We start from the raw sequence: 26,381 nt of genomic DNA, 5'->3' as shown, positions 1-26,381 counted from the left end.
CACGAGTTAAGTGCAACCTAGGCAGAATCAGCCGGAACAATGAGGAAGTTTGAAAAGAAAGTTACGGCCAAAACTATTAACACTTGTTTTTTGCCCTGTGATCTTTCACTACAATTACCCTGTCTACAAGATTGGCAATGCCTCTAGATCAGAATTATGAGATTCTGTTGGTTTGGGAAGGCTTTCAATTTTGCTCACTTTCTTTGGCATAAAGGCACTATCAGACACATTGCAAAAGTATTTTTATATTAAGAAATATTTAATTTACTAAGAATCTGACTAGTCTACACAATGGAAATATTAAATGGTTCAGCATAGTTTTTTTCCCAGTCGTGTTTAGTGAATCACTGAATAGGAATTCACCAAAAAACATCAAATGACAAGCAATACCACAAGCTGTTTTCCTCACAAAATCTAAGATGATCGGACTTGAACTTTATGGATTACCATTAAGGCCATTACCTTCCAACTGTCCTAAGTATTTCAACAACCACTAACCCTATAATTATACCCAATAAGCTGGGGTCTAATTATGTACATACCAGCCTTGTCCCTGACTGCATTATGTTGTTAACCACCTGTTATCTGCAAGTGTCTGGTTCTTTGCAGCTTGTTGCCAAACAACACTTTTCATCTGCAAGTTCAGCACATGGCACAAGGATATTTTAACTTGCTTTACAGACAAGATTTGATGGGAAATTGTTAACTAGCAAATATAAAATGACCTTCTATTACACTATCCAATTGCGCTGATTCATGCAAGTGAAATTTAGTGGAAGCTTGAACTGTGACAGGATGCATAATGGAAAATAGTTGCTATTTTATACCCAGTCAAAACTGAAAGTTCTGGCAACACGTTTCTTAGACAAACAGCTTGACAACTGTTTCCATTAGCAGCCTGTCTCCGATGAACAGGAAATATCTGATCTTTATTCTGTCACAATTCATGTAACAATTAATTTGATTACTGTAAATTGTTGATCGGATAACAAGTAGGGTGTCCTCTATTGTAAATTCAAAAGACAGGAAATACTGAATTAAGGTAATTTTGTCAGCCACTAATAAAACAGATTTACAATTAAAATGTTTTAGCAGAAACAAAGGAAAATACAGGCAAAGATACACCAGACAGCCTTCATACAATAACTGGAAATGGTGCACAAAAGATTGAGCTACCCCTTAAAAAGCTGCTTTCAACTGTTAGTTTCTTGGGATGGAATAATTACTTCAAATGAATCAGACCGACCTTGTCTTATTTGTTGGTAAGGAATATATTGTTTTCACATGTGCTACAAGATGCTGAAGGGGAAATATAAGAGTTTCAAATGCTCAGGAGAACTAAACAAAAAGAGCTGGACTTGGGACATTTATTTCTCCTGGTTCTTCTGAAAAAAGTCAAAAAATTCTTCTCACCTTAAAGAATAATGGGCAACAATAGTTATAATCACTTTATTGAATTTCAGCAATGGAAAATTTATATTGATCTGATAGTTTTATTGTGGGTGTTGCTGGCTAAACCATCATTTGTCATCGATCCCCAACCTCAGAAGGTAGCGGCAAGCCGTAATACATAGAAACATAGAAAACAGGAGCAGTAGGCCATTCGGCCCTTCAAGCCTATGCCACCATTCATTATGTTCATTGCTGATCATCCAACTCAATAACCTGTTCATGCTTCCCTCCCAATATCCTCTGATCTCTTTAGCCCTAAGAGTTATATCTAGCTCCTTCTTGAAAATATGCAATGTTTTGGCCTCAACTGCTTTCTGTGGTACAGAATTCCACAGGCTCACCATTCTGGATGAAGAAATTTCTCCTCATCCCAATCTGAGAATTTGGGGTACACCATTTACAACTATGCCTCTGGTTCTGCACTCCTTTGCCATCAGGAACATCCTTCCTGCGTCTACCCTGTCTAGTCCTGTTAGAATTTTACAGGTTTTTAATGAGATCCCCCTCATCCTTCTAGACTCCAGCCAATATAATCCTAACCCATTTGATCTTTCCTCATGCGTCAGTCCTGCCATTCCAGGAATCAGTCTGGTAAACCTCTGCACTCCCCCTAGAACAAGAACATCCTTCCTCAGACAAAGAGACCAAAACTGCACACAATAGTCCAGGTGATCTCACCATGGCCCTGTGTCCAGTGGCTACCAAATAAACCTGTTGGACTTTAACCTGGTATTTACCCCAGTCCAACGCCGACATCTCCACATCCAGTGGCTATGTCAGGAAAAAGATACAAAACTCTGAGATCACGTATCAACCAACTCAAGAACAGCTTCTTCCCTGCTGCAATCAGACTTTTGAATGGACCTACCATACATTAAGCTTATCTTTCCTACACCCTAGCTATGACAGCAACACTATGTTCTGCGCCCTCTCCTTTCCTCCTCCCCAATGTACTCTATGAACAGTATGTTTTGTCTGTATAGCTCGCAAGAAACAATACTTTTCGCTGTTTCCCAATACATTTGATAATAATAAATCAAATGAAAGTAGTCCTCCGCCTCCCTGATGTCTGTAGAGCCCTCTCCTCAAGTTGCTTATTTTATTGTTCACTACCATTCACAACTCCAAGAGGGCGAACTGCAGAGCATTAATCTACTCCAATGGCTGTGGGATCACTTTGCTTTGTATATTATATGTTGCTTTTATTCTTTGACATGCATGCAATCCTCTATTGTAGCATCACCAGATATTGCATATATTAGCATTTCTATCCTTCAACAGCAACTTCCAAACCCACAATCGCTGCCAGCTGGAAGAACAAGGCCAGCAGATGCATGGGAATGCCACACATGCAAGTTCTCCTCCAGGTGACACAGCATCCTGACTTGGAATTATACCACTGTTCATTCAATGTCATTGGGTCAAAATCCTGGAACTTACTTCCAAACAGCACTGTGGGTATACCTATACCACATGGACTGCAGCAGTTCAAAAAGGCAACTCACCACCACCTTCTCAAGGGCAATAGTATTGGGCAATAAATACTGGCCGAGTCAGCTACCCCACATCCCATGAACAAATAAATTATTTTAACCACCCTCTAAAATCAAAATAAACCTTGACTGAATGTCTCAGGTTTCCCATTTTGCAATTGGTAAGGCAGCAACCTGTATATCAAATTACAACTCTTTAAAATACAAAACCAAGGATAAAAAAATCTTAAGATAAAAGCTAAATACTGCGGATGCTGGAATCTAAAACAAAAACAGAAAATGCTGGAAAATCTCAGCAGGTCTGACAGCATCTGTGGAGAGAATCGAGCCAATGTTTCAAAATATTGGCTCTATTCTCTCTGCACAGATGCTGTCAGACCTGTTGAGATTTTCCAGCATTTTCTATTTTTGTGTAAAAAAAAAAAATCTTATTTTGACATAAGTCATAGTAGCCTTGTAATTTTCAGTGTGAATTATTCTAGATTTACAATAAAATGGCAAATGTTTATGACTGTCAGTCCTTTCACCCATTATAAATGCAATAATCTTTTGGAAAGTAACTACCCGTTCAGTCAAAGATCATTTACCTCTTCACACTCGGCTCCATGAAAGACAACAAGGCTGTCACATTCTCTGCATTTCGATGGGGATCGCAACTTCCGAAGCTTGTGTGTTTGTGCTGCCTTTGACATGAGGATATTACGGAAGGGCCCTGGAGAACTTGTCATCTCTGCTACAATCTCATTTAAACCTAAATTAGAAGTAAAGGAGGCAGAACACAAATTAGCTTATAATATGGTTCAATATTCTTGTACAGTAAGACAGACAGTAATTCAAGTAGATTAAAAGGACCAAGAAATGTGGGATGCAGCCATTTTTGGATAATTTCTGCACTTGAATGGTCAAGTCTGAGCAGCCCTCAATTTGGGCTTTCAGCCTCATTAACGTCAAGACTGCGTGGCAGGAGGAGCTCGTGGAGAACAGAGAACCAAGATTAGCTGTTACCAGTGCTGCAGCTGCCCTTAATAAAGTGAAACGCAGGGTGGAGGTGGAAAAAAGGATATGAGGCAAAGAGGGCCTCAGGGAAAGAAGAGATCAGACTTCAGATAGGGTGGAAGATTACAGGCTTTGGATGGGAGCGCAGCACAACTTTTCTTTTAAGGTGAGGTGAGGGGAGCAATTCTCCCTCAAGCTCCCTTCCTGCCAGGTGCCAGCATATTATGCTTCTTGAGGTCAGCATGTGGTGAGTGAGCACTGGGGGATTCAAAAATCAGAAATGCATCATGCACGAGCTGTCTTGCACTTAAAATGTTGATGGCATGCACTCTTGCCACAAGAATACCTTGCCTATTCAAATCTCTAGCCAGAGCCAGGTGTCCACCACAATGGATTTAGCACCTGAGAAATGGGAACTGCAGAGAAGTACATATGCCTGTCAAATTGAAAGTCTATAGAGCAATTGTTCTGCCGACTCTGCTCTATGCATGCAAGACTTGGAACTGTGTACCAGCATCATGCAAGAAGCTTTCAGCTGAGCTATATTTGAAAGCTTCTTAAGATCAGATGGCAGGACAAAATACCAGACATTGAGATGCTCACCCCAGCTGTGATGCAAAGCATTCACACCATATTAAGACAGTAAAAACTGAAGTAGCCACAATGCCTGACTGTCGCTTACCAAAGCCAATTTTCTATGGAGAGCTTGAATCTGGGTGCGCTCTCATGGCAGTTCCACTGCACCGAGTGTGACCAAATAAACAATGGTGTAGCCTTTGAAAGCAAATCAGAAGCAGAGAGAAGATGCGAGGAGAGGAAATCCCAAACCAGCAACTTGTCCAAAGTTTGATTTGCAGCAGAACTTTCTACATGCAGATTAGCCTTAGCAGTCACCTCGCATCTTATCATATACTCAGATGATTAACATGGTCACCTTTACCTGGCTACAGGGGAGGTCCCAGAGGATTGGAGAATAGCCAATGTTGTTCCTTTGTTTAAGAAGGGTAGCAAGAATAATCCAGGTAATTACAGGCCGGCGAGCCTTACATCAGTGGTAGGGAAATTATTGGAGAGGATTCTTCGAGACAGGATTTATTCCCACTTGGAAATAAGTGGACATATTAGTCAGAAGCAACATGGTTTTGTGAAGGGGAGGTCATGTCTCATGAACTTGATCGAGTTTTTCGAGGAAGTGACGAAGATGATTGATGAGGGTAGGGCAGCAGATGTCTACATGGACTTCAGTAAGGCCTTTGACAAGGTCCCTCATGGCAGACTGGTGCAGAAGGTGAAGTTGCATTGGATCAGAAGTGAGCTCGCAAGGTGGATACAAAACTGGCTTGTCATAGAAGACAGAGGGTAGCAGTGGAGGGATGTGTTTCTGAATGGAGGGCTGTGACAAGTGGTGTCCTCAGGGATCAGTGCTGGGACCTTTGCTGTTTGTAATATATATATATATATATATATATATATATATATATATATAAATGATTTGGAGGAAAATGTAACTGGATTGATTAGTAAGTTTGCGGATGACACAAAGGTTGGTAGATTTGTGGATTGCGATGAGGACCATCAGAGGATACAGCAGGATATAGATCAGTTGGGAGACTTGGGTGGAGAGATGGCAGATGGAGTTTAATCCGGACAAATGTGAGGTAACGCATGTTGGAAGGTCTAATACAGATAGAAAATATACAGTAAATGGCAGAACCCTTAAGAGTATTGATAGGCAAAGGGATCTGGGTGTACAGGTACACAGGTCACTGAAAGTGGCAATGCAGGTGGAGAAGGTAGTCAAGAAGGCATACGGCATCTTGAAGTGGAGAAGGTAGTCAAGAAGGCATACGGCATCTTGCCTTCATCGGCCGGGGTATTGAGTTTAAAAATTGGTAAGTCATGTTGCAGCTTTATAGAACCTTAGTTAGGCCGCACTTGGAATATAGTGTTCAATTCTGGTCATCACACTACCAGAAGGATGTGGAGACTTTGGAGAAGGTACAGAAAAGATTTACCAGGATTTGCCTGGTATGGAGGGCATTAGCTATGAGGAGAAGTTGGAGTGGTGGAGGTTGAGGGGTGACCTGATAGAAGTCTACAAGATTATGAGAGGCATGGACAGAGTGGATAGTCAGAAGCTTTTTCCCAGGGTGGAAGAGTCAATTACTAGGGGACATAGGTTTAAGGTGCGAGGGGCAAGGTTTAAAGGAGATGTATGAGGCAGATTTTTTACACAGAGAGTAGTGGGTGCCTGGAACTCGTTGCCGGGGGAGGTAGTGGAAGCGGATACGGTAGTGACTTTTAAGGGGCGTCTTGACAAGTACATGAATAGGATGGGAATAGAGGGATATGGTTCCCGGAAGGGTAGGGGGTTTTAGTTAAGTCGGGCAGCATGGTCGGTGAAGGCTTGGAGGGCCGAAGGGCCTGTTCCTGTGCTGTAATTTTTTTTCTTTGTTCTTTACCTCGAAGCATGGACGAGTATATTGTCCCACTATACAACTACAGTATAACACTTAATAAATACAGCCGTCCCCCTTCCCTATCATTCATGAATACAGTGGAGCAAGGAACGTATAATTCCAGTCCATATTTAATCCAGTTTTCAGTTCACCTTCTCTGATCATTTATAGCCACTGCAACATAATCTAACGTGGCAACTTGCAGCAGGAACTTTTTAAAAATTAATTTGTGGATGTGGGCATTTATACCATCCCCATGCAATTTCAGAGTCAATACTGCTTTGGATCTGGAGTCACAGGTAGGCCAGTCAAGATAAGGACAGCAGATTTCCTCCTCCAAAGAAAGGAAAAACCAGATGGATTTTTACAACAAACAATGGTCATCAATAAGATTTTTCATTCCAGATTTTTTTGATTAACTCAAATTTCGCCATCTGCCATGGTGGGATTTGAACCCAGATCCCCAGAGCATTACGCTGGGTCTCTGGATTACCAGCCCAGTGACAATACCACTATACCACTACCTCCCTTGTTAACCTTATTTGTAATATCCTCACATTAGCACATGTATTTCACAACATGTTAGTCAGTTTTTTCCCCCCATCTAATTCCTGCTCATTCAAGCTACTTATTGTTGTCTTGCTTTTTGTCCCTCTTGCACCTTATCTCTTTTCCTGCCACTACATCCTGCTAAACTATTTAAATCCTCTCCCCCTAGCATGAGTGAACATCTCCATGGCACTAGTCTCAGCTTTGTTCGAGTGCAATTGGTTCAGTTTATAGAGATTTGTCCTGCCCCAGAACTGGGCACAGTTTGATATTCTTACACCTTACAGATTTATCTTTTTAACCTCCCAACCCCGTACCAATATTTTTAATATCAAAAAGCAATGGTCACAGAAAAACAAATTCAAAAGGCTCCAAGTAATCCAAAATATATATTCAAAATACTAAGGGAACTTAATGGGAAGTAGATTAAGATTTAAAGTGTGAATTTTATATTTTTTTTAGGTTTTATTCACTGAAGTGGCTGCTTATAAACAGATGAACTAGTTCTGTGGACGGTGCTCAGTGCATTCATTTTCAAAAGGCATACAGTTAACTAATGAAGGAAAGAGATACAAAGTTTTAGAAGCTGGAAAACACTTCAAATTTTGGAGAAGAATAATTAATGAGTGTTTTTTCAATGGCATGATCTCTCCCCCAGAAGCTGCCTGATTTGCTGAGATTTCCAGTACTTTGAATATAAAAAAAATCACAAGACGACCAGATTTTTGATAGTGAAGTAGGAAATTACATCCTTAATAAATGGTCCTCAAATCCACAAGAACAAAGTAACGTACATATGGAATAACTAAATACATACCATTGTCTGATGGTGATGGTGGTTCTCTCTCATCCAGATCATCTGCTGAAGACATAGTGCCTGTTGAGGGCGTTCGGGGAAGCCTTCGCTTGAAATTACCTGGATCAGCCAACAAAATAACCATATTTATTAATTTTGCATTGCTAATGTAGGCCACTACTAAATATAATCAGATTAAGATGTAACATATTTGAAGTTTGAATGATGTACTAATTAGCATACTGTTATTAAGTTCAGACACAAAAGGCTCAGCAGCCTACATCACCATTCTTAGATTGCAACAATCCATGGAGGTTTGCAGAAAAGATGATTAGAATTTAATTTTTTCCTTCAGTATTGTTGATAATTAGTCTAGATTATACATTTGTGGTACTATTGCACTGAAATGCAGTTTGGCAGAATCTCCATCTGTCAGTCTGGTCCTGCATAACCTCAGTGCAGACCCAGGAATGGGGATATTTAAATGGTATCTCTTTTTAAATGGTGCCGAGTCAGAGGGTTTGAAGTACCTTAGGCAGATGTTTTATCACTGAATTTCCCTCCACCATAAGGTGAAAGTAGAAATGTTTGCTGATGGATGCAGTGTTCGTAAGAACTTTAGCGATAGGAACAGGAGTAGGACCTTCACGCTTGCTTTGCCATTATTTAATGAGGTCATAGCTGTTCTTCTGTCTCAGTTGCATATTTCTGGAATATTCTCATATCCCAATTCACTTCGCATCCAAAAACCTATTCATCTCTGACTTGAATGCACTCATCAACTGAATGTCCATAGCTCCCTGGGTAGGGAATTCCAAAGATTTGCAAGCCTTTGCCTGAACAAATGTCTCCTCATCCTAGCCCTAGTCATACTGAAAGTGCTGTTAAAAAGGCAGTTGCACTCAATTAAACTTTTTCAGGATTTTTAAACAACTCCACTAGTTATATCCTGTCAATCTGAATATGCCAAATTTATTCCTACTGTTTTCTGTTAATCAATTCTCAATCCATTCTATTATCTCCAATCCCATGAGCCCTAATTTTGTGTAATAACATCAGATAGCCCATACTGAATGCTTTTTGAAACTTAATCCCCCTTATGTGGGTGTTGCTGGCTAGGTTAGCGTTTTTATCCATCTCTAGTTTCTCTTGAGAAGGTGGTGGTGAGCTACCTTCTTGAACCTCCGCAGTCCCCGAGTGTAGGTGTACCCTGTACAACGCTGTTTGGGAGGGAGTTCCAGGATTTGGACTCAGCTACAGGTGAAGGAATGGTGATACATTTCCAAGTCAGGACAGTGAGTGGCTTGGAGCAGAACCTCCAGGTGGTGGTGTTCCCAGGTATCTGCTGTTTTGTCCTGCTAGATGGTGGAAATCGTGAGTTTGGAAGGAACCTTGGTGGGTTCCTGCAATGTAGCTTGTAGATGATTCACAGTTGCCACTGTTTGTCAGTGCAGGAGGGATTGAATGTTTGAGGAAGGGGTAGCAATCAAGCAGGCTGCTTTGTCCTGGATGGTGTCAAGCTTCTTGAGTGTTGCTGGAGCTGCACTTATCCGGCCAATGGTGAGTATTCCATTACACTCTTGATTTGTGCCTTGTAGATGGTGCACAGACTTTCAGGGGTCAGAAGGTGAATTACTCCCCACAGGATTCCTAGCCTTTGACTTGCTCTGGTAGCCACGGTATTTATTTGGTTAGTCCAATTCAGTTTCTGGTCAATAGTAACCCCCTCTGATGGTGGGACAGGGCTTACCCAGGAATGGTGATGGTGGTGTTTGGGACATTATCTGTAAGGTATGATTCCTTGAGTATGACTATGTCAGGCTATTGCTTAACTAGTTGCAAGCCCCCAGATGTTAGTAAGGAGGACTTTGAAGGTCGACAAGGCTGGGTTTACCATTGCCTTTGTCGATGCTGGGTCTATCTGGTTTCATTCCTTTGTGTTTTATTTGTAGTGTTTGAATACAACTAATGGCTAGGCCATTTAAGAGTCAACCACTTTGCTGTGGGTCTGGAGTCAGGACAATCGTTTCATGATCATCATTAGACTTTTAATTCCTGATGTTTCATCGCATTTAAATTCCACCATCTGCTGTGGTAGGATTCGAACTTCAGACTATTACTCTGGGTTGCTGGATTACTGGTCAAGCGACAATACCACTGTGTCTCTATCTTCCCTTATTTGCAAATCTTTAGATAACGAAGCAGTCCTTGCTTAAATGCAGCAAGACTGAGACAACATCTGATGAGTGGCAAGTAACATTCACACCATACAATTACCCAGCAATGATAATCTCCGACAAGAGATTGTCTACCCACCTCCACCTGACATTCAATGGCATCACAGTAATTGAGTCCCCCACTATCAACTGACTGAGCAGGGCATGGGGTTGGTGGGGAAGGAGGTGATAAACATCCACCTGAACCTTAGCTGGACCAGCCACATGAATATTGTTACAAGAGTACATCAGAGGCTGGATATTCTGCAGCAAGTAACTTGATGCCCAACCCCACAGACTTTCCACCACCTACAAGGTACAAGTGATGGAAACACTCTCCGCTCGCGTGATGAGTGCAACACCCAACAATATTCAAGAAACTTGACATCATCCTGAATTGACACTCAATCCACCATGGTAAGCATTTATTCCCTTCACTATCGATGTAACGTGCCTGCAGTGCATACCGTTTACAAGATGTCTGTAGTACCCACCGCCCACCCCACCCCCCAAAACCCATAACCTTTACCAGTTGGAAGCACATGGAAAGTAGCTCGGAAGTGATAGTGTTCCTGCCCATGTCACAAACTGTCCTGACTTTGAAATATACTGCCATTCCTTCTTCGTCCCCAAGTTAAAATCCCATAACTCCCTTTATGAAAACAATGTGGGAGTATACCTAGCACACAGTTGGTCAAGATGATGGCTTACCACCACCTTCTTGAAGGCAATTAGGGATCAGCAGTACATTTTGGCCTCATCAGCAATGCTCACATAGAATCAGAGAAACTCTACAGTGCAGAAAGAGGCCATTTGGCCCATCGAGTCTACACCGACCACAATCCCACCCAGGCCCTATCCCCATATCCCCACATATATACTCGCTAATCCCTCTAACCTACGCATCCCGGTACACTAAGGGCAATTTAGCATGGCCAATTAACCTAACCCGCACATCTTTGGACTGTGGGAGGAAACCGGAGCACCTGGAGGAAACCCACGCAGACACAGGAAGAATGTGCAAACTCCACACAGACATCATGTGAAAAATTTTAAAAAGACGCAGGACAACCTAAACAATGATTTCAAAGCTTTGTTTCTGCTCCCTTTCTGACGATGGGGCCCAAACAGCAATTTCTTGAATTGGCTGTTTTTTTGAATTCAACACTGAGGTCATACGCTCTTCCCAATTTCCTGTCTCTTCACTCCCTGTGTACACGATTTCTACTTCATAATTTCTCAGCTAATTACTTTGATTGTGTTATGCATCATATTGGCAAAGAATAGATGTATGTCTGTAGCAGACATCCTTTCCTTAAAGAGCTAACTGACAAATATAAAAGGCTCTATAAATTTCCTTGCTTGTCTCATAATTTACTGGTGGAAGAATGTTAATGCATTGGCTATACCAGCAGCTCTGGACACAGCCCAGCTTCACAGTTGACAAACTACAATTGCATTCAGTGAATTCAAGCTTCCTGAAAGTGTGTGCAGGACTGGAGAGGACACTACTGTCTTGGAACGACGGAGGTTGAGGGGCGACCTGATAGAAGTCTACAAGATTATGAGAGGCATGGACAGAGTGGATAGTCAGAAGCTTTTTCCCAGGGTGGAAGAGTCAATTACTAGGGGACATAGGTTTAAGGTGCGAGGGGCAAGATTTAAAGGAGATGTACGAGGCAGATATTTTACACAGAGAGTAGTGGGTGCCTGGAACTCGTTGCCGGGGGAGGTAGTGGAAGTGGATACGGTAGTGACTTTTAAGGGGCATCTTGACAAATACATGAATAGGATGGGAATAGAGGGATATGGTCCCTGGAAGGGAAGTGGGTTTTAGTTCAGTCAGGCAGCATGGTCGGTGCAGGCTTGGGGGGCTGAAGGGCCTGTTCCTGTGCTGTAATTTTCTTTGTTCTAAATGACCTTGGCTTAAGAGATTTTAATGAAAATTCAGACACATTATCTGGTTACGAATGATGGGGGGTGGGGGGAGAAGCGAGAGAGAGAGAGGGAGGGAGAAAGTACCTGAGAAATGATGTTGGGGAGGGAGATGGGGAGGGGGGGGGAAAAGAACAGAAAATCATAGCTTGCCTGATCCTGATTCTTACCACATGTGCTTAAGTGCAATTTTAGCAAGAGCTCAAGATGATGGTCATGTGCAGAATACTAGCTGATACTATTTTACCATGTGTACCCAAATGACACAATTGACAAGTGCAGTATCCTATTAGTGACCCAGTTAACATTAACTGAGCATAGATGAAAATTAAACCCAATACTCTCGCTAGTTGTACTGCTCAATGCACTTATTAACTGAATACTGAGGAAGACATTTCCTCCAAAATTTCTGAGTCTAGTAACCAAGGAAATGATTCATGATCAAGTTTTTGTATTAGCATTATTCTCCATGGAGAATAATGCTAATACAACAATGAGACACGCAACCATTCTACCTATTCAGGAGATGTTGTAACATCCTAAACTCAAGTCTTCCAACCATTTTGAAACAAATTGATAAAATCTGAATTAACAAATAGCAGACTGCCTTTACTAGTGAATGGATAACACTAATGGATTAAAATAGTGTGCCTGAAGGACTATCTAAAACCAAGCAACTTTAGATCACCCAGAATAGAATAATTGCAATAAAAGCTTCTGGTTACACACCTGGACTAGCAGAGGGTGAATCCATGGATCGCGACTCACTGCTTCCTCCTCCACTTTCTGAATCACTATACATACCACTCCCCTGGGTGCCCAAGGGCCAAGCTCTAAATGGCCCATGATTTCGGACTGTTACAACAAAAACAGTGAAGTATTGGTAATGACAACCGATAATATTGCCTGATGAAGTCATATCCATGACACCATCAATCATTTCAAATAAGCAGGCAGCGAAATGACAAACCAAAGATAAACTATTTCCCATGGAATAGTAAAACTGAAGGAAATGCTTGATGGCAGAGCATGGGAAGATGCACAATTGATTTTTTATTCTGCTAAACCTTACAGAATGATGTTTGTTGATCGGACCTTGAGTTGAAGGGAAAAACCTGACATGCAATTCCACTTTGGGCACTTCCATGTCGATTCCATGTTGGGCGGCACAGTAGTACAGTGGTTAGCACTGCTGCTTCACAGCTCCAGGATCCCGGGTTCGATTCCCGGCTCGGGTCACTGTCTGTGTGGAGTTTGCACATTCTCCTCGTGTCTGCGTGGGTTTCCTCCGGGGTGCTCCGGTTTCCTCCCACAGTCCAAAGATGTGCGGGTTAGGTTGATTGGCCAGGTTAAAAATTGCCCCTTAGAATCCTGAGATGCGTAGGTTAGAGGGATTAGTGGGTAAATATGTGGGGGTAGGGCCTGGGTGGGATTGTGGTCGGTGCAGACTCGATGGGCCGAATGGCCTCCTTCTGCACTGTAGGATTTCTATGATCTATGATTTCTATGATTAGTGATTAAACAAAAGGTAGTGGTGAGGGAGCAAGTTATTTCTTCAGTACATTAGCAGAGGAGATCTGAGCTCAGATGAAGCAAAAAACTAGGGGATAATTTAGTCAGGAAATTTACAAAATAGGATTACATATCCACAGTCTTAGGTGTAACAACTTTATTTGTAAAACTAAAATATAATCGATAAGGTCTAAATCTGGCAATCTAGCGGAAGTTCATTTGGGCATTTTTATCTCTTAAGATGATTCTGCACTAAGGGGCAATTTAAATCAATGAGGTATATTTTAATGATCCAGTGACTAACTATTGGGAGCGCTCTGCAAATGGGTGTGCATATGTAGCTCACTGGCTCTGGTCCAGTGACCAATGGAGCCTTGAGACACACAGGAAATGTAGAATAGGGTAGGAGAGAGGAGTCGAGGGCTGGAGCAGGCCATATATTCTTGTGGAGCTCAGAGAAGCACACATGCTGCTTTTTGTTCCACAAAATAATTTTAATATTTACCTTTTTCTCTTCTGTTGTATCACTTGTTATTCAATTACTGTTGTATCATTTGTTATTAAATAAGTAGTGTCCATGGTGGACTCTTCACTCAATAGGAAATAGGCTCCTACATACACTTTAGGACATCAATTTAAATAGAATGAGACTCCTGCTCTTTTCAGGTGGACACCCAGTGGAGAGCAGGAACTAAGCATATCACCTCCATTATAACACTGTTATTGCTCATTTTCTGTTGATGTAAGGAGTCAAAATCTCCCTCAAATGATTTGGTCTCAGAAGTCCAATGGAAACTGGATAAATTTCCAAGTGATACCATATTAAAAATGGCAGTAATAAATAGCCAAGGCAACTCAGAAGTTGGACATAAACAAACAAGTGGCAGGAACAACTGACACCGATTCACTGTACAAATTTGGAATAGGAAGTACTGTATTAATGAGGAAAGGAGACAGCACAAGAAGCCAGCCCTCTGATGCATTCTGGACCTTCCAAGTTATCTCGGCAAATGGAGTATTCAAACTACAATTAATTTTGAAGTACCACATCTTTGTTTTATCTTTCCCTGTGACAGATGCACGAATATATGCCTAAAAAAGACTACACAGGGATAGACCTGTAATAGCGAAAGATACAATGTAGATATCAAAGGTTTCTTAGAAACTGGCAAGGGATGGAATATTGAAATTAGAGGTAATTACATCTAAAAGCAACATATGGCTGCCAGCATTACTTTACTGGCCATTTAAATCATTAGCTGCTTCCACTGAAGTTTTGGTGGGCTAGGAGTACAAAACCAGAGGTATGCTGGTTAGACCAGGTAAGAGTAGGTCTGAACTTTGTGGACATGTTTGAATGGCCAGGGTACCCCTTTGGATCTGGTCCTTAGACACCTTTGGGAAAGGGTTAGGGTTAAATTTTGTGGAGGTCAGGTGCCCTTTAGTGAGGATCAGGATTTTTATGGGGTAGGTCAGGTGCCCTTTGGAATTGTAAAAAGTAGGCAGAATGTGCATAAAATGCATTACTGTCAAGCTCACTGCAACGATCAACAGACCTGTCAAATCAACTGTAAAGCTGCTGGAAGCACCTGTCAAAAGGGAACTGTCAAGGCATTTAAAAATCCTGACCTTCCAAATACCTGCAATATTAAAAAAATAGTTGCCATCTATTTCATTCTCTGTTGACATAAACCCAAGGTTCCCATTACTGAATTACTGCATGACTGATTTCATAACCATCCATTAACATAGCAGAGTGCCTGCTATTTCAGTTTGATTGACAGCTACAATGGCTATAGAATCTCTGATGTGGGACTATGAATGCCAATATTTGATTTTTTAAGGCTTTATTTACTTGAAAGAATGTAAATGTAGTAAATATTTTTTATGAGTGTTTTTTCAATATAGTCTGTAATAGACACTAAAAATAAAACATGAATTGCTGCTCTGGCCTTCACCCCACCCCCACATACTCACAATGCCACCTCATATCCTCCGTGCCAACCTATGCCCCCCCACCTCTGCAAGGGTCCTGAGGTCCGCCCATGGTGGACACTAGGTGAGTTGGTATGGTAGGTGCAAGGGTAAAGATAGTGGGGCATAGGTTGGCATTAGGACTATGAAGGGCAATGGAGGTGGATGGAAGTGCACTGAGACCATAAACAGCATGAGGAGTGGGTGGGGGGGGCATAGGTTGGCATGGAGGGTATGAGGTGGCACTGGGAGTGTGTGGGGGTGGGGTGGAGGCTGGAGCAACAATTAATGTTTTATTCTTCCACCAAGCCGGTCTCGACACCCAGCAGCTTCCTCAATTCTTCCTGGGTCATCTACTCTGACTTCTAATCCAGCTCAAACCTTGAACAGAAAATCTGATCGCTGGGTAGCCATTTTTAAAGGTCAGGTTTGTGGAGGTCTGAAATTTTCCAGTCTCTGCTCACCCAAATCAGCAATGTAAAATCTGGGCCTAAGAGTCCCTAACTCCCTAAATGCAAGTCTGAGAGTCTGCCTCCACCCACCATCTTGCTTACTTAGCAAAAAATTGCCCGGTTTTGTAGATATGGGAGGTGATGGGGTAATGGAGTGGAGCATGGTTTTGGGCAAACACTAAGCTCTAATTACGTTAAGTCTTAAGCTGCACTGCCTATTTAGCCCATGTCTATTGCAGGATGCCATCATGATTATGTGGCTAAAGCCAGCACTAGTAATGGTCAGATGGAGGATAGTTTGGGGGCTGATTGACAATTAAAATTGTTTGCTAGTGCTCATTAAAGAGACTGCGTGCCATTTTGGTGGATAACACTTCAATTCATGACCTCTCCTAACCAACGATCCCCCAGAGCTGCACAGCAACTTAAAATCTCCCGTGCAGGCCATGTATAGATGACTCCTACCACTCAAAAAAAAACTAAAAGGCTCACGCACTTAAACAAATCAGCTGTGCACCACAGAAAAAAAATTAGAGGGCATATTGTTCCTAAGGATAAGGAGCTGAACAGGAGTAAGTAAACAAGTTCTTGCTGAGAATGTCAAATATTAATTAAAGGTATATCAGTTTTCACTCTATTTGCTGCTGGAACTTTTAATAGGACTGCTAAAGGTTTCAATATGACTTTTGAAATTTATCAAGAGACTTTCTTGGCATTTTGCCAAGTCTTCAACAATATATTAACTTTTATTCTGGAAAGTCCCTTAACAACTTCACTTAGAGTTGTGATTACTTGGATTATAGAAATCACCAGGGTAAAGAACATGTTTGGTAATCAGCATCTTGCTTGTGCTCCCTCTTGTTCTGCAAGGAGAATGGAAGGGAACCAGGTAGAACAGCACTGACTGCTGCAGGAAAGAGGGTCAGGAGGATGAATCGATATGCGGGGACATTAAAAGAAAGAAAAATAATATTGCAAGGTGAGAATTTATTGCCCATCCCTAATTGCCTTCAAGTAGATGGTGACCATTGCCTTCTTGAACTGCTGCAGTCTGTGTGGTGTAGGTATACCCACATTGCTTAGTGCTTCACCACTGTAGGCGCAGGACCAGACCTTCTCTCCCCCACCAGGACCTCCTGTGCCATGTTCAGGAACTTGTGTTCTCACATTCAGTCTGATCCATCCTGAAACTTGCCATGTGAATCAGCCAGTCCATTACAATGGACTTTAGTGGAAGTGGATTCAGTGAAGCATTTATATTGCCCCATGAAAATTGCGTCTAAACCATCACTTGAGTGCTAAACCTGCAAGCATATGATTTAGTACCTCCAGGCAAATTCAAATTAAAGTACTTAGCAATGAGGAGCAATTTTGTGCTAAACCAGACTTTTGAATAAAGAAGTCCAATTAACAAAACACCCCTTTGCCAAATAATCTCCTGAATATGTAAAATCAATCCAATGAAAACCTGTAACTGGAGAAAAATAATTATCCTCTGAAACTCTCCAAAACATTTCATCAGGCAACTAAATGTGTTGAAAACATAGTAAAACATGAGAAAAATAATCCACTTCAATTACCTTGTAGATCAGTGCTATTATTTGATGGTTTCTCTCCATTATTATTGGATCTAATATGAAGAAGACTTTCAACATCAAGTGACTGAAGAGGAAGATCACCTGAGGTACCCGAAGTCTGTGACAAATTTCCCTGTGATGAATGGGGGCTATTTGTTGCTCTTTTAAGAAATGGAAGCCTGCAGAGGAAAAAAAAAGCAAATGGTAAAGGAAATATGCTGACATCATTTCGCTACAATCAATTTATTCGTAGAAGTTTGGAGGTGGGGGAGAAGTTGGGGGAGGGGGGGGAGAAGTTGGGGGAGCGGGGGGGGGGGGACATCACTGGAGGGAAGACTCAGGTCATCCCCAGTAAGTGAAGCAGAGATGAGAGGCCAGGATTTTGCAGAGTCATGGCAATGGGACCTGGAAGTCCCACCTCCATTTCTGACAGTTCCCGGTTGCCAAAGGGGGCAGGGTGTGACTCACACAAGGGAAACTCAAACTCAGCAAGGCCATTTGAAATCAGCTTAGAGATCGAATAGACCTCATTTTAACTATAGCAAGGGCCTTACCCTGCAGTGTGAAAGTCACATGCTTACGGAGATTAACTATCATGTTGCCAAGCTATTTAAATCCCCAGCTATTTAAAACTTGGAAACAAAATTCTTCCTGAATCGACGAGAGTTGAAAAATCAGTTCTTGCATTTTATTGTTGACATTGTCGCAAGGACTATTATTAGATCATTATTCATGTTGGTTACATTCTACAACCTACAATTATCTCAGCAGGGGGTTTCTATATTCATAGTTTGATTGCCGGCTCAAAGGGGTTATTAAAAGATCAGCTGTTTTTGATATGGGATTTCCTTGTTTTGTAAGGGAGTAAGTACTTGAGAGAATTTAAATGTTTTGAGCAGACTTCAATGAAGGGGAATGTTTGTTTATTGTAGTGATAGTAGTAATAGATACTTAGATCTTTATTTTATTTAATCACGACATGGCTCCCATAATGCATACTGGGTAAGTTGGCATGGAAGGTGGTGGTTGGGGGCACAAATTAACTGGGAGGGTAGCAAGGCATGAGTTAGTACAGATGGGAGATGGGACTGCATGGGAAGTGTGATGGAATGTGAGGGGTGAGGGCTAGTGGTCCTAATATTTAATAAAATAACTTGAATGAGTTCCAGACAACCAAGGTGAACTTTTAACCAGCTCACTTTGGCACTCAGCAGCTCCTGTGGTCACCTCCATTATGCACGGTGGGGTTCTATCCTGTACCCACCCACCTTGATCCTGCTTTCCCCCCCCCACCTTTGAGCGACCTGTGTTAGCAGTGAAAATCCAGCCCTAATAATTTAATGAGAACTTTGGCGGGGGTGGGAGTTGGAGACTGCAAGCAAATACCTACATTATGTATCTCTGCCTCAGAAGGTCTATTTGTTACAACCATAGAATCCCTACAGTGCAGATGGAGGCCATTTGGCCCATTGGGCCTGAACTGACTCTCTGAAAGGGCGTTCCCGCACCTAATTCCTGTAAACCCGCACATATACCATGGCTAATCCACCCAATCCACATGTCCCTGGGCACTAAGGGGCAATTTAGCATGGCCAATCCACATAACCTGCACATCTTTGGACTGTGGAAGGAAAACCAGAGCACCCGGAGGAAATCTACGCAGATATGAGGAGAACGTGAGAGTTCCACACAGTCACCCATGGCTGGAATCGAACCTGGACCCTGGCGCTGTGAGGTAGCAGTGCTAACCACTGTGCCACCATGCCACCCACCACCTATTGCGCCATTGTTCCACTCTTGCAAGTAGGCCCTTCCCCAACTGGCAGCACAGTGGCACAGTGGTTAGCACTGCTGCCTCAGTGCCAAGGACCAGAGTTTGATACCTGGCTTGGGTCACTGTCTGTGTGGAGTTTGCACGTTCTCCCAGCGTCTGCATAGGTTTCCTCTAAGTGCTCCGGTTTCCTCCCATAGTCCGAAAGACGTGCTGGTTAGGAGCACTGACCTTAGTGTACCCGAACAGGCAGCGGAGTGTGGCGACTAGGGGATTTGTACAGTGGCTTCATTGCAGTGTTAATGTAAGCTTACTTGTGACACTAATAAATAAACATAAACAATGCACAGTTTAAAAAATATACATTCCTTTCAAGGGATATGGAAAGCAGCATTTGTTGCCTATCCCTAATTTTCTTTGAACTCAGTGACTTAAAAGGCTATTTCAGAAAGTAATTAATACTTACTCTCCATTTGATGAAACTGAAAACGGAAATAAATATGGCTCCATTGGAACTTCCTCCTTTGGCAAACTTTTAACAAATTCTGAATACTGTTGCCCTGGCTCATATAGCTTGGTATTTTCACAAAGAGATTGATAGTTTACAGGAAGGGAGACCACTTGGGCATGCTGCATCTGAAACAAGTTAACTGTCACCTGAAAGAGTCATAATTATAATTATTGAAATATTTTCTGCAACTTAAATTTCCATGTTTTTAAAAGTAATAAAGGGATTTAGCAAGTTATAACTATGCAAGCATGATTTTCAGAACATGGTCTTACCGATTTTAAGGTGAGATCACACTGGTAGACTAATTCGCGGAGTTGTGTCAGTATATCACTCTTGATGTTTTCCATATTGCTTCGTTTTTCATTAGCATCCAAAATAGAAGCTTTGAAATGTTCTTCAGCTTCCTCAGCCTGCAAAACACGATTTCAAAACTATAAATTCTGCATGAATCCAGTCATTATTGCCCTAATGTCAAAAGTAACAACCTTTAAGGCAAAAGTCACTTCCATTTTTGTAACAACTTTTAAACTAAATTGGATCTATTTACATTGGGAATGTTTGGGTGAAACCTTCATTCTACATGTCAGAATGACAATAGCATAAATTTTAATTATCAAACTAATAAGCTTGTTAATGCTGTCAGGTTAAGCAAATTCTGAAGCACATAATTCAGATCTTCAGTCTATAACCTTAAATTGAGTTATGCGTCATTCTTAAAGGAGCTACAAAATAAATGGTCGCTTTTACTCTGGGAGAAAACATCCCGTAGGTTTTAATATGCCTTAAAAAGTTACTTTTTGTAGAGCATCTTCTTCCAGTTTTCTTTTTTTTTCAAGATGTCTGTTATTATTTCCAGTTGGTCCACTGCTTAAAGTCAAATGTTCTTCTTCAGCTCGAATTGTAGAAGACCTTGCCTTCTCATATTCTTCTTGGCGTTGAATGTACAATAGATTTGCCTTCCTATGGGATGTTTCTGCCTCATGCTGTCAAGTACATAAAAGGATTTTAATATTTATTGGACAGGCACTTTGAAAAAAAATGGGGAATAAATCAGAAAGCAGCAGATTAAGTCTTAAAATTCATATTTATGGAAGGGTTAGAGCTCATCTTAGAGAGCATGTCGGACATCGTACCATTTTCCTTTGCTCTCGCTGCCACTGCTCTTTAATTTCTTTACGCTGCTTATCCAGTTCGTTTCTTCGCAACAGAAGTGGCTGCAAAACCATTTAACAAAGGTGCCATTTTATACCATAGTTGACAACTTTTTGATTTTTAAGAAGTTAATATATTATGGATTCAGATGGTCATATTTCAAGAGTCAAACTGCAATTACAAATGTTGATAAATGCATCTGAAATAATCCCAAAGGTTATACAAGATACGAAGCTCATTTTGTAAACCCAATTCTTCTGTATAACATGTGCTTAGTCTGAATTAAACTACATGGAAGAGGTTCTAAACAGGAGGAAGGGGAAATAAAACTGTTCATTTCCTATACATTAACTGTATACCTTCTAGCAGGTCACTTGCCTATTGACACAAGGAACATCATATGGACACCAAAAAAGTAGAGAATGAAAGACTGAAATGAAAATCATACATTCCCAAAATTATAAAAAATTTTCATCGGTTTGAGAAGCTTAGGGAGAACCAAATTAATTAAGAAAGAGACTTGAAATAAAAGCCATGATTCAGTATTCAGTGATTGCAGTAGGCAACTGGCATTACGAAATACAAGTGAATGTACATTTGCAACAGTGAAATAGTAACCATTCTCTGCAATGAGCTCGGCAAAAGAAATATAAAACATACAAAAATCTCACCTGAATAAATTTATTTGATTGAAGGCCTGCCCCAGTTTGCAGAAGAGCCTGACTGTACTCAACATCATATTCAAATGCAGACATGTACACTGATTGAAATGGCATGTATACCTATTAAAAAATATTTTAAAAAATACTTTAGTCAGAAGACCATTATCTCGTCTAAGGACAGGTGGGCTGCCTGACACCTTCACTGCCCACTACAATAAGAGAGACAGGTTGGGAATGGGCAGGAAGGTGCTGGGAAGGCTACCATTTTATTTTTTACGAATCCTCCGCCTCCAAATTCATCAGTGGGTGGGTGAAGCAGTAAAATCCAATGCCATGAATCTAAAAGAATGCAAGAACTGATCTGTTTTCCTCTGATGCCTCTTCAAATCTCTTGTTTGGCTTCTACTCCAGTAATTTATTGCAAAAATATGCTGCTTGTGCACTCAAGAAAGTTGATCTGAATTGCTTATTTCATTAGTTTATCCTTGAATGAATGTACACTTACCCCCTTCCCCAGCTAGTTGTGCCTGTATGTGTCGGGAAAGTTGCTTCAGAAAAACATAAAAGATTGATAACTTGCTAAATAGCTTACTTAAAACAGTAGTTGCAGAAATAATACATTTCCTAGAATTAGACATTGTGATATTTACCTGTTGTCCAATAAATGTCTTAGCTGACTCTGCCAATTTTGTAAAACTTCTTGCATATTCCATATCTGGATGTTTAAAAAAAAATCTTAGTTAGAAATATATGCCCTATATAAATAATAAAATGAGAGTCAAAGGAAGGGTGGGGCCAATTCGAAACCAAAGAAAATCTTGATGAGATAGAGAGCTTGTTCAAGGTAATAAATTAGTAGGTTGAAAGGGAAGAATGCTGCCATGGTCACAGTAAAGGAGACTACAGTGCAGAAATCAGATAGCATTAAAATACATTAAAAGGCTGATTGGGAAGAAGGTCACCCTGGTGGAATATATTCTAGGTGGGAGAGGGAAACATAGGCTAAAAATTACAGAGGCTCTGACCAATATCTTCCAATTTTCATTAGACATAGGTGGGGACTGGAAGATTGCAGATGTTAGTACTAAAACAATGGGGGTGGATTACATCAGATATAGAGCAGCAAAACAGGTAATTTAAGCCTAACAGTACATGCTGGTGTTTATGCTCCACTCAAGCCTCCTCTTAAGCTTATTTATTAGTGTCACAAGTAGGCTTACATTAACACTGCAATGCAATTACTGTGAAAATCCCCAAGTCGCCACACTCCAGCGCCTGTTCCGGTACACTGAGGGAGAATTTTAGCATGGCCAATGCACCTAACCAGCATGTCTTTCGGACAGTGGGAGGAAACTGGAGCACCTGGAGGACACGGGGAGAACGTACAAACTCCGCAACCAGTGACCCAAGCCGGGAATCGAACCCAGGTTCCTGGCGCTGTGAGGCAGCAATGCTAACCACTCTGTCACCGTGCCACCCATCTTGCACTTCCTCATCTGATTATCAGCATAACCTCTGTTCTGTTCTCCGTTATATGCTTATCCAGCCTCTCCCTAAATGCATCTATACTATTCGCTTCAACCACTTCCTATAATAACAAGTTCACATTGTCACCACTCTGGAATTGCTGTTTTATTTTCTTGTTGGCTTATATTGACAGCTTCTAGTTTTGCTTTTCCCCACAAGTGAATTCATTATCTCTGCATCTACTCTGTCAAAATCTTACATAATTTTAAATACTCTGCTAGGTCACCCCTCGGGCTGCTCTTTTTAAGAGAAAGGAGAGCCAGCCTGAAGATCCTTCCCTGATAGAAATAGCCCTGCATTTCTGGTATCATTTCTAAAAATGATTTTTTTGCACCCACCCCAGTGGGTCTAATCTTTCCTTTATAATAATGGTGACTGGAATTGATAAATTAATGATCTAAGTCTGGGAATATAGAGCATGCCAAAGGTAGCACAGGAGGAAGGGAGAAGAGAAAGAGACTGGAGGAGCTTTTTTATGTTCAGGGAATTTTGGAGTTGTTGGCTGGGCCAGCACTTATTGCCCATCCCTAATTGCCCTTAAACTGCACACTAGGCCAATTCAGAGGGCATTTAAGAGTTAACCACATTGTTGTGGCTCTGGAGTCACATGTAGGCCAGATCAGGTAAGGACGGCAGATTTCCTTCCCTAAAGAACATCAATGAACCAGAATGAACTTTTATGACAGTAATGGTTTCATGGTCATCATAGACTTTTAATTCCAGATTTTTACAGAGATAAATTACAGAGATTAGGCCACAGAGAAAATTGAAATCAAGGATTCTAATATTAAAATAAAGGTATTGTTTAGCTGCAAGTCAGTCAGTCAATCTAGGTCAGCAGGCACAGGCGTGATAGCTGAATGGAAACTGGTGAGAGTTAGAAGAGGTCAGCAGAACTTTGGATGATGTCAGATTTAGGGAGGGTAGAATGCTGGCTAGTAGTGAGTTGGAACAGATAAAAAAACAAAGGCATGGATGAGGGATTCAGCAGCAGATGGATAGTGGTGGAGTCTGGTGATATCATGGAGATGGAAATGGGCGGTCTTGATGATGGTGCAGATGTGTGACTGAAAACTCATCTCAAGATCAAATATGACACCAAGATTGCAAATAGTCTGATTGAGCCTCAGAGTCACCAGGGAGGGAGATGGAGTCGAGAGCTAAGGAATAGAGTTTGTGGCATGGACTGAAGACTACCAGAAAGACCAAAGCCATTATTAGTTGGGAGGAAATTTCTGCTCACCTAGTACTGGATGTCAGACAATTTATAGACAGTGGAGAGGTTGAGAGAACAAGGTGAGGTAGAGTTGGGTATCACTAATGGATATGAGAAACTGATAGATTTTTGGATGAAGCCATTGAGGGACCACATGTAGGTGAGAAAAAGGAGGGCCAAAGGTAGATCCTACAGGAAAGGAAAATGAATCCAGTGTAGTTGATTCTCTTGCTACGATCAGAATGTTAAGAATGGAACCAGGCAAGCGTAGTTCCATCTAGCTGGACAACAATGGAGGGGCGTTGGAGAAGGATTATCAGGTCAGCCATATTAAAGATTAAAATCAGGTAAGGAAACATGAAAGGGGATAGTATACTTTTGTCAAAGTCATACTTGTGACTTTGATAAGAACCATTCAGTTCTGTGGCAAGCATGGAAGCTTGATGGGAAGAATTCAAATATGGAGGTTATTTCAGATGGAATTTAAGAGTCAACCACTTTGTTGTGAGTCTGGAGTCACATGTAATCATAGAAATCATAGAAACCCTACAGTGCAGAAACAGGCCATTTGGCCCATCGCCGACCACAATCCCAACCAAGCCCAACTCCCATATCCTAGACATTTACCCGCTAATCCCTCTAACCTACGCATCTCAGGACACTAAGGGGCAATTATTAGCATGGCCAATCAACTTAACCCGCACATCTTTGAACTGTGGGAGGAAACCGGAGCACCCAGAGGAAACCCACGCAGACACGAGGAGAATGTGCAAACTCCACACAGACAGTGACCCAAGTCGGGAATCGAACCCAGGTCCCTGGAGCTGTGAAGCAGCAGTGCTAACCACTGTGCTACCGTGCCGTACCGTGTAGGCCAGACCAGGTAAGGACAGTAGATTTCCTTCTCTAAAAGACAGTAGTGAATCAAATGAGTTTTTACAACAATCAATCATGGTTTCAAGGACACCATTATAGAGTCATAGAGGTTTCCAGCATGGAAACAGGCCCTTCGGCCCAACTTGTCCATGCCGCTCTTTTTGTTTTGAAAAAAAAGCCCTTAGCTAGTCCCAATTGCCCGCATTTGGCCCATTTCCCTCTATACCTATCTTACCCATGTAACTGTCTAAATGCTTTTTAAAAGATAAACCACCCTGTGTGTGAAAAACTTGCCCCTCTGAACATTTTTGTATCTCTCCCCTCTCACCTTAAACCTATGCCCTGTAGTTTTAGGCTCCCCTACCTTTGGGAAAAAATATTGACTATTTAGCTGATCTATGCCCCTCATTATTTTATAGACCTCTATAAGATCACCCTTAAGCCTCCTATGCTCCAGAGAAAAAAGTCCCAGTCTGTGCAGCCTCTCCTTATAACTCAAACCATCAAGTCCCGGTAGCAGCCTAGTAAATCTTTTCTGCACTTTTCTAGTTTAATAATATCTTTTCTATAATAGGGTGACCAGAACTGTACACAGTATTCCAAGTGTGGCCGTACCAATGTCTTGTACAACTTCAACAAGACATCCCAACTCCTGTATTCAATGTTCTGACCAATGAAACCAAGCATGCGGAATGCCTTCTTCACCACTCTTTCCACCTGTGACTCCATTTTCAAGGAGCTATGAACCTGTACCCTGGATCTCTTTGCTCTGTAACACTCCCCAACGCCCTACCATTAACGGAGGTTAATTAGAGACTAGCTTTATATTCCAGATTTATTAATGGAATTGAAATTCCACCAGATGCTATAATGGGATTTGAACCCATGTTCCTAGAGGATTAGCCTATGCCTCTGCATTACTAATTCACTGACATTACCACTACACCACTATCTCCCCTCTTAACACGTTCAAGGGCTGGAGAAGAAAGGATGGATGAGATGGTAGTTTGCAAGGAAGGAAGTGCAAAGGGGCAGTTTTTAGATGAGGGAGGTGATAATGGTAGATTTAAAAACAGGAGGATGGTACCAGAGGAGAGAGAGCCATTAACAACGTTAGCTTGCTCAGGAAGCGAAATTGGGTAAGCATCAATTTAATGGGAATGGGGTCCAGACAGTAGGAGGTGGGTTTCATGGATAAGGAGAGATGAGGGTGAGAGGAATAGAAAAAAAAGATACAAGTACACGTCAGGTGGGG

The 26,381-nt window shown here is 41.5% G+C and overlaps 1 protein-coding gene across 4 annotated transcripts in view; it reads right to left on the bottom strand.

Annotated features, from left to right (window-relative positions):
• LOC144497497 (rho GTPase-activating protein 29-like) overlaps positions 1-26,381 on the bottom strand; it is a 102,767-nt gene that overhangs the window by 20,712 nt on the left and 55,674 nt on the right. For 3 of the 4 annotated variants that reach the window (XM_078218852.1, XM_078218854.1, XM_078218853.1), the window contains 10 exons: positions 22,158-22,222; positions 21,517-21,627; positions 20,827-20,907; positions 20,488-20,676; positions 19,966-20,103; positions 19,649-19,839; positions 17,415-17,590; positions 12,626-12,751; positions 7,767-7,865; positions 3,533-3,696 (listed from right to left, as the gene is read on the bottom strand). In XM_078218852.1, coding sequence (XP_078074978.1) covers positions 3,533-3,696; positions 7,767-7,865; positions 12,626-12,751; positions 17,415-17,590; positions 19,649-19,839; positions 19,966-20,103; positions 20,488-20,676; positions 20,827-20,907; positions 21,517-21,627; positions 22,158-22,222 — 1,340 coding nt within the window. The remainder of the gene's footprint in view (positions 1-3,532; positions 3,697-7,766; positions 7,866-12,625; positions 12,752-17,414; positions 17,591-19,648; positions 19,840-19,965; positions 20,104-20,487; positions 20,677-20,826; positions 20,908-21,516; positions 21,628-22,157; positions 22,223-26,381) is intronic. The other variant, XM_078218855.1, reaches the window with a different exon arrangement.

This window comes from Mustelus asterias, chromosome 8 (assembly GCF_964213995.1).
Source record: "Mustelus asterias chromosome 8, sMusAst1.hap1.1, whole genome shotgun sequence".
In the NCBI taxonomy this organism is placed as follows: Eukaryota; Metazoa; Chordata; class Chondrichthyes; order Carcharhiniformes; family Triakidae; genus Mustelus; species Mustelus asterias.
Note: the sequence above shows the minus strand (reverse complement) of the source record. Positions and strands in the feature narration are given on the sequence as shown.